This window comes from Miscanthus floridulus, chromosome 17 (assembly GCF_019320115.1).
Source record: "Miscanthus floridulus cultivar M001 chromosome 17, ASM1932011v1, whole genome shotgun sequence".
Lineage (NCBI taxonomy): Eukaryota > Viridiplantae > Streptophyta > Magnoliopsida > Poales > Poaceae > Miscanthus > Miscanthus floridulus.
In genome coordinates, this window is record NC_089596.1 from 8,300,107 (window position 1) to 8,315,701 (window position 15,595).

Sequence of the window (15,595 nt, forward strand, 5' to 3'; positions counted from 1 at the left end):
GTGTGTGTGTTTGAGACAAGCTAGCGGTAGTTACTATTGCACTCAAATAACCAAGCATACATCTGGCAGTCAGTGTGCCATTAACAACTCGACTCACAGATTGGAACCAATGATTCATGCAGCGGGGTTTGTTACTACTTCAAAGAAACATCCAGTTCAAGTCGGCTACAAGAGGTAAAACCAAGCCCTAGCATCCTGCCTTTAAGTTAAATCCTCCACCATCAACATACACATAGCGAATTCTGGTTCAGGAAATGTCGCGTCTTACACTCCCATGTTTTGAGCATCTGGCATACATACTACTCAATAGCAGCGTACTAGCAAATAGACTCTCCACGTGTACAAGATACTCAGTTCGGGTTCCTGAGAACAATGATGACCGAATCCCCACGGAGGAACATCTTGCTTATGAACCTGTCTTTGTTCACCGGAAGAGCCTTCTTCTTGCCTTTACCGGTCTTTGGCACCTGTAACACAGGTAAAATGTGTTCACAAATGATTAATGAACACAGCAGTCCAAGCAAGGGAAACTTTACAAAAGGTAAGCGACCGTTCAACATACCTCAGTCCACATCTCCCTAACATTCTCGAGAACCATGTTGCAATGCCGATCAAAGGCTCTCACGCGACCAAGCAGCTTCTTGTTGTTCCGGCAGTTGATAAGAACCTAAGACATAAGAGGCAATGCATTATCAGAACAAGGAGCAGTTGAAAAGCACTATCTGCAGTCAGCAGTATGCAACCTGACACCAGACACATAATATGTGATACATGAGAGAAACAAAGATATATCAGTTAAGTAACAATGACATAGCGATCACACTACAGGAAACGATGGCTTAGGTTTATACATGGACATTTTTAGATAAAATGGGTGGAAAAAATATGGACCAAGGAAACATGATTGTCTGGCAGTTGACAGCAACTAAGCAAGCAATTCAGTTACTACAAAAATAGTAAATCTTACTTTTGCAATTTATGAAAGAAATAAGGATGCATGACAATTTTTATTTTGGCTGAATGGAGCTAACATCAAACAAATCAGCTTATATAAATCACTAGTGCCACTCAGAAAACAGTTCCTGGCAAATTAATCCAACTTTGATGATGGAAATGACTAAAAAATTATAAATGAACCGTAGCAATAATGCAGAAAAATAGATAGTATAGAACTATAGATACAGAAACCTAAGACAGATAGGTACTAGCATTATAGTCAAAACTGCCAAATTATGGTGCGATACAATACTGGCTACCAAGACCACCGCATTACTTCCATGCACGGAAGGTAAGAAACATGTGCACATCACAGTTAAGGGAACAAGAATACAACACCGACTACACACTAGTGCATCACTTCCACGGACTAAAATAGTGTTAGAATCACAGCTGAGGGACATGTTTAGTAAACAATTGGGAACCACAGCTAATAAACATGTCTTAGCTAAGAAGATTACTAGCCATATGATTTGGTGAAGCAGGAGCTTCAGGCTGCTGCACAGAACTATATTTGTCTCAGCCAATAAATAAGAAGGTTCAAATACAACACAAACGATCATAAGTTGGATGGAGGATACACAAAAACTATGGTCAAATATAACCTAACAATGGATCTAAGTTCCAGGACTACCAAGAGCAGGAGGCAGCCAACTAAGGTTAACCATATTGACACAGCTGGACAGCAGGCACATTGCATAACTATAATCCACATCATGGTACCAGATTATACAACAAAAACACCAGCACATACATATTTTCATACTTGAGAAGTAAAGTCAATGTAGACAGACTGCGAAGGAGACACTGAATTTTCCAGAGGAAATCTACCAACCTGGGTATTATTCTTGACGCTCATCATGAGCACTGAGAGAGGACCGGTGCTGAACTCCTCTTCCTCCTTCTTTACCTGTTTCGACAAAGGAAAAGGAAAACCACACAAGTACCAAATCACAATTAATTCACGGCACCAGAAAGAAGAGAGCAACATCCGGGGGAGGGGGATGCAGTAATTTTTTTTCAGCTTACATTGGTTTCTTCCGCCATGGGATCCAAGTGGAGCCGTCAATCTGCACATGGATTAAACACGAAGTCACTAACTATTCGCTCGAACGAAACACAGTTCTCAGATCCATATATAGGGTAACCAAAAAAAAATCTCTACGAGTATGCTGGTTCCTATCGTTGGCGGGCTAAAAGTTCTAAGTGGCCCGCATGGATCTACACTCCGAAACCCGGAAATTACCTGGGCGGGCAGAGGCGAGTCGGAGCGGCGAGATGGCGGCGGCGCGTCGGGAAGGAAGAACCCTAGGCTGGGCGGACAAGAGGAGAGGGTTTTTCTGGAGGAAGACGAACTGGCAGCGATTTTATCACAATGGCGCTGGGTTGGGCCGGCCCAGGAACATATTGTTTCGGCCTTGTGCAGTTTCAAGCCATAATTGGCTGATGGGCTGTGATGGATTGGGCCCGTCTTAGAAACATATTCCTTAAACCTGTTCGCTTGTTTTATAAGCCGTATTTTTCAGCCAACGAACAATATTTTTCTCTTACACCAAATCAGCCCACAGTACTTTCAGTCATGCCTTATCAACCAAACGAACATGGCACTTATTACGCCTTGTGCTGCTTCTTTTTTAAAAAAAAAAAGTTTGTGCAGCTTCATGGTATTTGCTTCGCCTCTCAAAACAATGTTTGTATCGCCAAAAATCAATCGTATATGTCGGGGGTAAAAAAACATAAAGAAAGAAGAAAATTAACTCGAGTACATAGAAGATAAGATGAACCTGGAGCCAAAATGAACTGCTGACAATCTAAAGATGAGTTGCATTAATTTACAACCACCATACAGTGAGTCAATTAAGCTGGACAAACCACGAATTCAACAGAACTGACACAGCAACGAGGATTTACCACACCATATATAAGACGAAAAACATTTAGAGGTACCGAGAGATACATGGTTCCAACTTCACACACAAACACAAAAGGAACATTCTGTATCTACACTACATAGATAGACGCAGCGATGCCATTCAGGACAGGCATCTAAAGCAAAACCAATATCACGCCTGATCCAATACTGACTTTCAGTAGTTGGTAGCCCCAAGATAGGGCTGCTGCTGACCATAACCACCTGACGAAGCGCCGCCGCTCCGATACTGCTGCTGCTGCTGGGGGGCAGGGGCCAGCAGTGGGCAAGAGCTAGCAAAGTGCCCGATCTGATTGCATTTGAAACACGGTCTGGGGCCAGCGTTACGAGGCTGCGAAGAGCCGTAGGAGCTTGCCGTTCTCACAGCAGGCTGCTGCCTGTACATGCCTGCAGGGCAGTTCTGCGCGTTGTGCCCACTTGACCCGCAAGACATGCAGGTGTGCACATTCCCTGTCACCGACACTGGAGTGGGCACCCCGATATACGTGTTTGCTTGCTGCGCGAACTGGTTCGCGGACTCCCCATATATTGGACCACTCATATTGGTGGTGTAGGCACTGTTGGAGGTTGGCACGCTTCGTCCAGCACCAGTGTTGCTGAGACCAGCATTATAGGCCATGGCGCCTTGCGCCTCAGAAGGTGAGCCAGTATCATCCTGCAATAGGCCATTGATTACCCCCAGAAGGTAAGAACTCTCTTTTGCTGGATCCAGCTTCTCCGCTCTCGTAATGCTGCACTTGACACGCTGCTCATCATTAAAGGTCTCTTCCTTGACTTTCAGCTTGAATAGAAACTGCTGCCAGCGAACCCCCTGTAAGATCTCAGCAAATCGTTCTGGGTCTTCTTCTCTTATGTTGTAGAGCTCGTAGGCGCTGTGGCCAACGATCTCGATACCAGCCTCTTGGAATGCAGTAGCATAGGTGACCCCAGTGTGGTCCTGGATCTGGCACTGCAGCAAGTATCTATACTCGCATTTTGGTAAGCTCTGGTCGCATTTGTCACATTGCCATGTCCCATCACCATTATTTATTACCTTTTTGTTGCACACCCTACCATTCACCTCCATGGTGCAAGCAGGATAACAAAAATTATCAGTGATCAGATGTGAAATTGCACCTTTAACAGTGATAAAGTCTGGCTTCTCTGATCGCCCCAGATCTTCATCCTTGATCTGAGCCACTGCTTTCCTGACATCAGTCCTGCCCATACTTACCCCTGACAAAGAAACACAAGCAGCTGTCTTCCCTTCAGTTGCATACCATCGCCGCAGACTCTCAGCCTCAGGAAAGTCTGGGTCTATTTTTAACTGAGTTGAGCCGATTGTGTTCACAGATCTACCACTGAATTCAGTAACCCGGGCACCTTTCAAAGCTAGAACAGGATTCAAACCAGAATCGCACTGCAACTGCAGCTGCTGGCCTTCAGCATCACAGAACTTCCCCCATAAGGTAATTTCTACGCTTCGACCAGACATGTCTTTCAGTTGAAGAGTTCTTTTCTGGGCTTCCGAGCCACCAACCTTTCGGATTATTGTGGCAGAAGGGCCAACTGATGTAAGAATTCCAATCAAGTCCACAATAGCACCTGCCTCAAGGTTCTCAATTTCGCTGATCTGCCGGAAATTATACTGCTGCCTAGGGATGTTGCTATCATCATCAACACAAACTTCGATAGATGATTTGAAATCCAGAGTTATTTCATACTCGTGGTTCAAAGAGTTAAACTGCTTCCTTGCAGGTTTCACCGACCCTTTAGATATCAGGTACACCTTATCAACCTCAATGAGGTCAAAAAACTGATCAGCCTGCGCATTGAAGCATGTTGCACGGATTTCTCCACCCTGTCCATCAAGGAGATCAAAGGAGAAGACTTTTCCAGCACCTTTGTTGTTGTTGTAGTGCCTGAGATCAGTCTTTGCAGTCACCCTAGCCTTGATTGTCCATGTGTATTGGTAGGGGTTCAAATGAGCCACTGGGACAAGACGACTTGCATCATTCTTAGACACAGGGGTTCTATTCATATGCCCTGGAGGCGGTTGCTGATAAAAGGACTGTGCAGGTTGGCCGTATGTATTCCCAGGAGCACCACTGCCACCAGCCATGGAAGGAACTGCAAACCTTTGGTTCTGGTGAGAGTTCAGTGAAGGCTGCTGCAAGTTTGACTGCACCATGCCCACATTCATTGTATTATTATGTGCTGAAGTTGTACCATAAGAGACACCAGATGCCACATTGGGAACAGATTCTACTGCACGACCAATTGGAGGGCCCACCGTACCCTGATAACCACCATAGGATCCACCGTATGGTACATTATTAGCATCTTGCACTGGCCTTGGAGCAGCAGAAGATCCGTATGGTACATTGTTAGCATCTTGCACTGGCCTTGGAGCAGCAGAAGATCCGTATGGTACATTATTAGCATCTTGCAATGGCCTTGGAGCAGCAGAAGATCCCAGCATACCAGGGCCACTGGAATATGTTCCGGTATTAGCTTGAGCAGCATTGGCCGCAAAGTTGGTGCCCTGCTCATTAGGTTGGATTCTCACATCATAGGCTTTGGGGTCTCCAATTATGGTGCACTCGCTTTGCAGAACATCAAGTTTGATAATAATAATGATCCTGAACAAAAGATAAAGGCATGGTCAACTCAACTGATAAGAGGCAAGCCACAAAAAGGTGTAAACAAACTAACATTCAAATATGATATTCTTCTCTTTATGAGATGCCCAGTCAGCTCTAACAGAAATAGGTATTTCCAAGAATTGACTCAAGTTATAGAACCAAAGAAGTTGGGGAAATAACGATTCCTGAAACATTCATGAAGCAACATTAACCCACTTCAGATCTTAAAACCCAGCATACATAATCAGTAGATTCAGATTCTATTGATGTATGGTAATTCATTAGAAATCTATAATTGTGCATACTTTAGTAACTCCCACAAGAGTATACAAGGTTCAGACTCCGTCCTATCTTAAAAGAGCTACTTAAGAATTATTTGAATGGTCACAACAGAATGTGTTGTGACAGTTTCACTGATTTGACATGGATGCCAGAATAAGAGCTTTCGGATAGCCCAAAACTACAGCACCCTTTCACTGCACTAAGGATCATCATCAACAGTATAGAAAGTTTATACAGAACCAAAGAAACTCTGCATATTAACCATTGCCTGTTTGATGGTTTTCTTTCAGTGGAAATTGGAAAATTGCTAATGACAAAGGGAAAATAACATCAATGTGCATTGTAGGGATCAAAGGGTTAAAAAAACACATGCAGAGAAGCACAAACCTTAATAGAAACAAGAATAGAACTGGCTGGACTCCATTGCAGTGAAGTTAACCTAGTCCGAGGCTAATCTAAAGATAGTGGGAAAAAAAAACAATCAACAAGACTTCCGTGAGTCTGGACTGGAATGACCATAAACCCTAGTACCACATCGCCCAAATACCATTTTCTACCACCACCGAATCCCAATCTATCTTTCCAAAGCGGTAGCCGCAAATCTTGTACGGAAATGTCGCCCCTAACGATATGGCAGGAGCCTAATACACTGCATGTTTTACATCACTGAACCGTGCGGGAAGCAAACCAAGATTCAGCCTTTCTACTACTACTAGGAACGCAACAAAAGAATACAAATCTGCGAGATTCGAATCTGGGATGGGGTAATCGAGCGCGGGGCAGGATTATTAACTAATGAATCCTCACCTGCGGTTCTGGATGGTGCTGCAGGTAAACTCGTGGAGGTGGATGATGGAGCCCTTCTTGATGGAGCCGTTGTGGATGAGCACGTTCTCGGCGGTGGCGAGCATGGACTGCATCGTGTGGACGCCGTCGGAGAGCAGCATCCGGAAGCGCTCGTGGTTGGTGGGGCCCTTGACGTTGGGGACTATCCGCACGTCCACCACCTGCAGCACCGGCTGCAGCGTCCCGTTGCCGCCGTCGGCGTGCTCCGAGATCGCCGCCACCGCGCCGGGCGTCAGCTGCGCCGCCATCGCGCTGGCGAGCCTGGGTGAATCTTGCGGCGGAAGGGAGGCGAGAGGAGGAGGAGAGGGGCCGATTCGATTTGGAGGGGGGAGGGGGACGGAACGGGGCGAGGGTTAGCGCGGATTTGAGGGGGCGGGCGGCGGTTCCGCCGAGAGGGAAAATTTTGGACGCGAAAAGACGGAAATGCCCCCATTTTTTTGTGGGCTGGAGCCTATCGTACAGGCCCATGATGCTGTGCCTTCGCTGGTGTGCCGAAGAAGCCAGAGAGATGGCAACGGCTACACACTGTGTGTCTGGTGTGCCGAAGAAGCTACGGGTGTGTTTAGGCCTTGTCAAGATCACCTCTAAATTCTAAGTTTTTTCACTCTCTCTCCGTCACATCAATTTTTAGACGCATGTATGGAGCATTAAATGTAGGTAAAAAAAATAACTAATTGCACAGTTTGGTTGTAAATCACGAGACGAATCTTTTGAGCCTAGTTAGTCCATGATCGGACAAAGTTTGTCAAATACAAACGAAACGTGCTACAGTGTCCAGATTGCAAAAAATTACAATCTAAACCAGGCCTTAGCTGTGGAGTTGAAAATTTTTGGGTGTCACCTCGGATGTGTTGGAAGAATGTTGGAAGAGGATTTTGGATACTAATAAAAAAACAAATTATAGAACCCATCAGAAAACTGCTAGACGAATCTAATGATACTAATTAATCGGTCATTAGCACATGCTGGGTTACTGTAGCACTTAAGGTTTTTCATGGACTAATTAGGCTTAAAAAATTCATCTCGCGATTTTGCAGAGAACTGTGCAATTAGTTTTTTTTCATTTAGTACTTCATGCATGTGTCTAAACATGTTCTTTTACTGTAGGAGGCAAAAAATTTTGAAAACTAAATATGGCCTATGCCTCAGTGCCAAAAAGAATGTAATGTTGTGTTTTAAATCTTATCTAAAAAAATGTAAGGTCATGTTTAGTTCCTCTTTAAACTTTAGTCTTTATCACATCGTATGTGTATGTTTGAATACATAGAGTATTAAATATAGACTATAAAAATAATTAATTGTACAGATTGCAAGATTAATTTTTTAAGCCTAATTAATTCATGATTTCACAATGTGGTGCTACAGGAAAGATATAGTAAATATGTACTAATGACGGATTAATTTGACTTAATAAATTCGTCACGTGGATTTCTGATGACTTCTGTAATTTATTTTATTATTATTATCCGAACACTTCCACATGGCACCTCATGTAACAGCCGACGTGACACCCATGAACTTTAGCCCATAAATTTAAACATCATCTAAATATAGACTTGAACGGCTTGTTCGCTGATTGGTTTCTGAGCTGATTTGACTGGCTAGTGCTGGTTTGTTGTAAGAGAAAAACACTGTTGACTGGCTGGTTTGGGCTGGCTGAAACCAACAAACAAACATACTGGAAAATCTTTTTCAATAGGACCCACCTTTTAAATATCTCACTACGTGTCTAAAAACTATCATATTTTATTTATCCATAAGAGAACATTACAGAATGTAACCATTGTTTTAAATTTCTAGAATGATAGAGTAGGAGTAAATGCGTAATTTTATATCTACACTAATCTTACCTTAAAAAGCGAGATCTAATTTTTTGATAAAAATGTGCCCACACAGGATTAAAAAAAGAGTAAAATGCACCTTGGGTACTTAAACTATTGGGGCATTACCATCTAGGTACTCGAACTGAAAAAGCTACCACCTGGATACTTAAACTATGGGGGCATTACCATCTGGGTACTCGAACTAAAAAACATCCCACTTGGGTACTTAAACTATTGGGCCATTACCATCTGGGTACGCGAGTGGGCCGTCGCCGCCGCTGCAGAGTGACCAGGAGCGCGGGAAAATGAATTTTGATTCTTTTTCTTTTTCTGAAAATAGATGAATAGTGCTAGAATTTGTTATTTTTGTAAAAAAATAATTAGAGCTCCAAACATTCTAAAATTTTTTGTGTAGCCTCTATATGATGTACTCTACCTAGGAAAAATATGAAACTTAGAAAATGAATAGTTTTTGTATATTTAAAAATTACCTCTTTTAATTAATAAATGAACTTCCATAAATTTTATAATTAAAATAAATAAATGTCCAAAAAGAGGCGGCCTACCTGTGCTCGCCTGCTCGCTCGCACACAGTTAGGCCGCCTCTTTTTGACATTTATTTATTTTAATTATAAAATTTATGGAAGTTTATTTATTAATTAAAAGAGGTAATTTTTAAACATACAAAAACTATTCATTTTCCAAGTTTCATATTTTTTTCTAGGTAGAGTACATCATATAGAGGCTACACAAAAAAATTTAGAATGTTTGGAGCTCTAATTATTTTTTTTACAAAAATAACAAATTCCAACACTATTCATCCATTTTCAGAAAAAGAAAAAGAATCAAAATTCATTTTCCCGCGCTCCTGGTCACTCTGCAGCGGCGGCGACGGCCCACTCGCGTACCCAGATGGTAATGGCCGAATAGTTTAAGTACCTAAGTGGGAGGTTTTTTTAGTTCGAGTACCCAGATGATAATGCCCCCATAGTTTAAGTAACCAGGTGGTAGCTTTTTCAGTTCGAGTACCTAGATGGTAATGCCCCAATAGTTTAAGTACCCAGGGTGCATTTTACTCTTAAAAAAATCTACTCTGTACCCGTACCAGCACAGCTGCAGTGCTGCAAAGACAGGGTGTTCGGCTGGCTGGCTGGGCTGGCGGGTGCTGGCCAGCCACTAACGTGGTTACTGTTTATATGAACAGTATCTTCCTATCATAACGGTATTTTTTTTTCTCAAAACAAACTAGTCGAAATAGTATTTTGATTTTTTTTAGGCCAGCCGAATAGCCTCGTAAAATTGCCAACGGGTAAACCGTGACCAAATAGACAACCAAAGGTCTTGTGTATCAAATTCTTTTTATAATTATATTCAAAAAAAAGTTCTTTTTATAATTAGCTCCAAAAAAATCTTTCTATAACTTGTATGTCCTGAAATTTACATCGTATCATTGTAGTCTCGTTTGGTTCCTAGGAGATTTTTAGAATTCAGATTAAAAAATTCACGATAGGGGCAAAACCCCTCCTGATTCTTTCAGAAGAAAATGTCACGTCGGTTTTTTTTCTCTCTCGAAAACACGGGAGAGTTTACGTCATTATAGGCTCTTTTGCTTCCTAGAGATTTTCAAAAATCGGATTTTAAAAAATCTAGCATATTTCATTTGATTCTGTATCTGTATTATAATTCATTATAATCTAGTCTGTTTGGATGGGAGTCTATAATTTTGAGATTTTTTTTATCCAAATTCTAAAAGTCTCATAGGAACCAAATGGCGGCTATATATTAATTAAAAAGAAAAAAGGACAAGAACCCATACATCCCCACAAACATCACACACACTCACTCGCATACCCATCATTCAAACGATTATATTCCTACCCGTGATAAACATACAAGGCGACCACTACCAAGCTAAGAGCCCATTTGGCTGGGCTCCGAGCGGCTCCGGCTCCTCTGACTCCTCCCATGTTCATCTCCTGTAGCGACAGTATTCACCAGAGCCGTTTTTCTCTTTCCTCCTTTCCTCTCTCACTGGCAGCACCGGAGCCGGAGAAGCTCGTTTTTTTGCTCCTCCGGCTCCAGCTCCTGCGCGCTACAGTTACGCTACAGTATGGGAGCTAGAGCCGACGGGAGCCCAGCCAAACGCGCCCTAACTCTCTATCCACCAGGGAGGGGGCAGTCAAGAGTGATAGCCCTCGAGCCCCCACCAAAGACCACAACCAGTGTTCCTCGCCATCGATGACCAGGGTGCCAGCTATGCTTGGAGCTACTCCATCAAAGACGTATCTGTCGCAATGGTTCCATAAGATCCAAGATCCAAGCATAACGAGGGAACTGACTCATTGCCTCATCAACCCATCAATGGCGTTACTAGCTTTCTCCCACCATTCATGAGAGGATCCTATAAGTTTTACATATCCAATAAAGTTATGAAAGATAAGTAATAAACCGATACTTATACTTATTACTAGCACAGATGCACGTGCGACACGCACGTAGCTAACAGCAGCATGCATCAGATCACCACCAGCCTCCCCAACTGTCCAATAGATGCATGCGATGCTTATCCCCTTGCTCCTCCTCGTCATCGGCGCTATCTCGACGACACTAGCGATGGAGCCGAGCGATGGCAAGGCGAGGTGGGTGGCCAGACCATTCTCCTACATCTGCAACCCCACGTACGACTATTATAACTCGATGCGGTCCAGCAGCACGTTCCAGGCCAACCACACCAACCTGTCCTACGAGCTACCAGGGAACGTGAAGGCGTCGGGCTTCGCGTCACGGGCGTTTGGCGACACCCCGTACACGGCGTATGGGCTCGTGCTCTGTCGCGGGGACTTCCTCGGCGACCACAGTGCGTTTCATGCCTCGTGTTGGTGCTCAGCCTCACGTTGTCCACCATCTGTGTCGGAACCAAAGACGCAACGATGTACTACGATCAGTGCATGTTCCGTTTCTTCGACCGTGACTTCCTCTCTAGCTACGACAACTCTGCAAACCAGATGATCACGTGGAACATGAACAACTTGAGCGGTAGGAACGTCGACGCGTTCGTTAGCCAACTCGGGCGGCTCGTAAACATGGTGGCCATCGTGGCCAGCAGATACGGCACAGCCATGGCCTGCTAGAGGCGACCAACATGCTCACGCTCAGGCAGTGCATGCAAGACCTAACGCCGGAGCAGTGCCAATGTGAAAGGTCCTTGTTTGGTTTTATTAATTGAGTGATAATCTTAGGTGGACTAATATGTGTTTGAGTGAGATACACAAATAACTAGTCCACAAGTACATTTATGTAAGCAACTCATGCCATGATGATGAAAATGGTTTAGATATGTTGCAAGGCTCATACATGTGATGAAGGAGTTTATTGCATATGGGACATGACATTGAATGATGTGACTAAGGTAGAGAAGATCGAGACAAAACTTGGCTTGATGGACCGGTTACAAGCGTGAAGGGCAAGTTGGAGGCGTTGGAGCGATGGACCGTGTGGCAGTGAAGCTTGAGCAAAACTTGACGCCGATGAACGAAGGCAATGGTGAAGAGTAAGTGAGGTCAAGATAGATGAACCAGTAAGGTCACGCGATGATATGAAGTGGATCATATCATCTATTGATCGTGTATGTGTTGCATCAACCTCGATGGAGATGGAATGGAATGCACGAGACGAAGGCCCCATTCGCTGGTCTGAAACTTGACTGAAACTGACTGAAAACACTGTTCCCGTTGAATTGTTGTGAAAGAAAAACACTGTCCCAACTAAAAAAAGAAGCCGAACAAGCCGAATATGGGGTAAGCCGAACAGGGCCGAAGGGTCTATGGTGCTGGACGCCTAGGCAAGATTTCAGTAGCACAAAAAATTAAAAAAAAGCACAAAAACCTATGCAGTTCTACAGCACAAAAACTCATGACCAAGAACGCACACAGCGGCGCCGCACCAGAAATAATCCAATGTGGATCCCCGACGGACGCGCTAGGATATGGTAGTAGGATATAAAGGAAAGTGGAGGTTGGAGGATCGATCCATCACCTTTTATTGTGGAAGAAGCCGGTGAACTACTCGAGGACGCGGATGACGGTGCTGCGGTGGAGCGTGCCGTGGACGACGAGGTGGTTGAGGGACGCGACGAGTATCCTCGGCTGTAGGCGCTCGCCGCCATCAGAGCGCGCGACGCGGTACGGCCCAGCCTCCATGGCCGGGCCGCCAGCTGTAGCACCGAGCGCAGCCCGTGCTCCCGCCACATCGCCTCGAATGCCCTCGTCGATAGGGGCACCTCCACCTCCATCCCTTCCCCTCCTCCTCCTCCTCCACCCATTGCGCAGTGGAGAACAGAGATCGGGAGATGCAAGGAACTCGGAGGTATCTTGGTGGAGACTGCAGCTGCAGAGAGAGAGAGAGAGAGGAGGAAAGCCCTCGTAGTTGCGGTTGCATGCTTGTAGTGAGAGATTGGGAGAGAGAAGTGTGGAGCCGCGAAGTGGAAATGACGAGAATGGGCAGGGAGAGTGAGACCATCACGGAGACGTCGCGAAGGCGAGGCGTATGCGGGAAGCTGGGCGTAGGGACGTCGCGGGAGATGGGCACACGGCGGGTGTCTTGCGATTTGGAATTTTGGCAGACGCCAAATGACCAAACTAGACATGGAACATATGGGCCAGCCAACCTCTGCCGCGCCGAAGTAGGCCAACCACGCCTCCCTACGCCACGTGGGCGTGCTTCCCTCAGCCACGCCGACGGGATCCTCAGCGGCTACGGCGAGGTCCTCCGCATCTCCTCCCCTGCCGCCTCCCGGTCACGGCCACCGGCTCTGCCCGTCGCGGCCCCTTCCCTGCAACTCCATCCGTCGTCGGCTCCCCACCGCCGCCTCTTTCCTCTCCCCCTCGACCCACCGCCGCTAGAAGCCGCCGGTCCGTGCAACGCTCGTAGAGCCTCTCCCCTCCCCCTATACGTGTTGAGATAGCTGAGATGATGAGAAATTGGAGATGACATGCGGGTCCTAAAGAGAATTTCACGCTCAAATTTGGGTGCTGCTGTTGGAGTAGAATCAAAATTTTAGACACTTAAAAGTAGAGGAGAGGTTTTGTTTTGGGGCTTCCGCTGGAGTTGCTCTAATAAAACTCATACAGCTATATATATAGAGAGAGAACGACTACCCTATAGCTGGTTATAAAATAACTTATTCTATAGCCACTTTGAGTTACGATAATGACCCCGTTCAGCTTACCCTATATTCGGCTTCTTTTTTCAGCCGGAACAGTGTTTTTCTCTCACAACAATTCAGCCAGAACAGCAGCCAGTTTCAGCCAAAATTCTGCCAGCCAAACGGGGCCAACCAGCCAGTATCAGCCAAAATTCTTCCAGCCGAACGGGATCAATTACTATGTTAATTTACGAGATTATAGTAACTCCTTACTAAATGGTTTACTACAATGTTATGGTAATATCCCCATATGTTATAGTAACCCAACTATCATAAATATGTATTGACATTATCGTAAATTAGTATATAAAATTATCGTAAATAGAGGTGGCTACATAATAACTTATTTTGTAGCTAACTACTTAATATACTCTCCATATATATATATATGTATATATATATATGTGGGCTCTTTGGATGATGATCAATGCTACACAGTCTGGACACATACAACCTGTTTGTTTGTTGGTTTCAGCCAAGGTTTATTAGCCAGTCAATAGTATTTTCCTCTCACAACAAACCAGCACCAGCCGGGTTTATCAGCCCAAAAATCAACCAGCGAACATGCGATAATAAACTTCATGATGTATAATACAGAGTGTTAATGTCCAAATGAAATTGCTGCCTCCCATAACATGCACCAGCTGGACATTTGTCCTGTTCGCTTAGCTGATAAGCCATGGCTGAAAAGTATTGTTGGCTGATTTATTGTGAGAGAAAAATACTATTCGTTGGCTGAAAAAGTACAGCTTATAAACCAAGCGATTAGGACGATTGCAACAAGATAACAAGCAATTTCATTTTAAGCATTCATTCCAGCAGATTAACATGCATCGACTGAGCTTACTAATACAAGGTCCTTGCAAGATAATAATAAACATATACCGATCCTACTACATATTACATACTCCCTCCATACTAAAAAACTGGACGTCCTGGGCGTATACGTAGTTTTTGCGAAACTTGACGTTGTGGCTCCGTGACCCCGTCCGTGGACTTGTTTGCCCCTGCGGTCTGTTCGGCTGGCCTTCCTTAATTGCTTTCGTTTATCGCGCGCGCCGCCCAGAGCACTAATCATCGCTACATCGTTTGTTTCGTTGCCCGTTGAATCGATCAACCGAGTACTACTACTGCCACGCACTGCCTTCCTCTCGCCTCCCTTCATCAACGCAATAGAAGCCTCGCCGCAGTTCCTCGCCGCCGAGCAGTCTAGGGTCTAGGGCTCCTCGCCGTCGAGCAGTGTAGCCGCGCCGCCGTTCCTCACTTCGCGCCGCTGTTTTCCTCGCTGCGCGGATGTTCCTTGTGACAGAACCGCCCAATTTATACAAGATCAAGTACGGTTGTCCCCGCTAACACGTTGACACACCCATACTTTCACTCATATAAACCCGGTAGTCCGCCAAGTGTCCCGAAAGACCTCGGTAAATCAACATCACAACCAAGATCGCGTGATTTAGCAAATACACATCACATACATCGTGTTGCAGCGGAAATAATATTACAAAGGGGTTAACAAATAATAGTACAAGTTTGGGTTTCAAAACCGCTTAGTGAAAACAACATAGCTTTCAAATGATTACATTAATATAAGTTCCAAATATATTGCTAGCATAGTGACATCATCCGACAAAAGCATATAGATGAGAAGTAAGTATAGAATCACCGAGCCCACCGGTGGTTAGCCACCATCATCAACAGGTCGAGAACATCACCTGCAACAAGGTGGGATAAACCCTGAGTACTCGAATGTACTCAGCCAGACTTACCCGTCGAAAACCAAAACAAAGGACACCAAGGATCATGCAAGGCTTTCTTTAGTGGGCTAGCTGACTTGTTTGCGAAAAGCATAAGCTATCATGAAGAAACCATTTTAAGTACTTTGCATCATCTT

The 15,595-nt window shown here is 44.7% G+C and overlaps 4 protein-coding genes across 4 annotated transcripts in view; 2 read left to right on the top strand and 2 right to left on the bottom strand.

Annotated features, from left to right (window-relative positions):
• The window catches only part of LOC136516349 (disease resistance protein RGA2-like), a 43,475-nt gene extending 36,769 nt beyond the window's left edge, over window positions 1-6,706 (top strand). Inside the window, exon 9 of the mRNA XM_066509725.1 lies at window positions 6,664-6,706. The gene's annotated coding sequence lies outside the window, so the exon portion shown is untranslated. The remainder of the gene's footprint in view (window positions 1-6,663) is intronic.
• LOC136516352 (uncharacterized) lies at window positions 114-2,360 on the bottom strand. The gene is made up of 5 exons (XM_066509733.1): window positions 2,243-2,360; window positions 2,026-2,066; window positions 1,832-1,906; window positions 563-667; window positions 114-467 (listed from the first exon to the last, which is right to left on the bottom strand). The coding sequence occupies exons 2-5, from the start codon at window positions 2,041-2,043 to the stop codon at window positions 351-353; spliced, it is 315 nt and encodes a 104-aa protein (XP_066365830.1). The 5' UTR covers window positions 2,044-2,066; window positions 2,243-2,360; the 3' UTR covers window positions 114-350.
• On the bottom strand, window positions 2,899-7,015 carry LOC136516351 (replication protein A 70 kDa DNA-binding subunit C-like). The gene is made up of 2 exons (XM_066509732.1): window positions 6,640-7,015; window positions 2,899-5,547 (listed from the first exon to the last, which is right to left on the bottom strand). Exons 1-2 carry the CDS (start codon window positions 6,924-6,926, stop codon window positions 3,084-3,086), a joined length of 2,751 nt encoding a protein of 916 aa, XP_066365829.1. The 5' UTR covers window positions 6,927-7,015; the 3' UTR covers window positions 2,899-3,083.
• Window positions 7,016-11,114: 4,099 nt separating this feature from the next.
• Window positions 11,115-11,632, top strand: LOC136515165 (cysteine-rich receptor-like protein kinase 6). The gene is made up of 2 exons (XM_066508838.1): window positions 11,115-11,358; window positions 11,424-11,632. Exons 1-2 carry the CDS (start codon window positions 11,115-11,117, stop codon window positions 11,630-11,632), a joined length of 453 nt encoding a protein of 150 aa, XP_066364935.1.
• The last annotated feature ends 3,963 nt before the right edge of the window (window positions 11,633-15,595 follow it).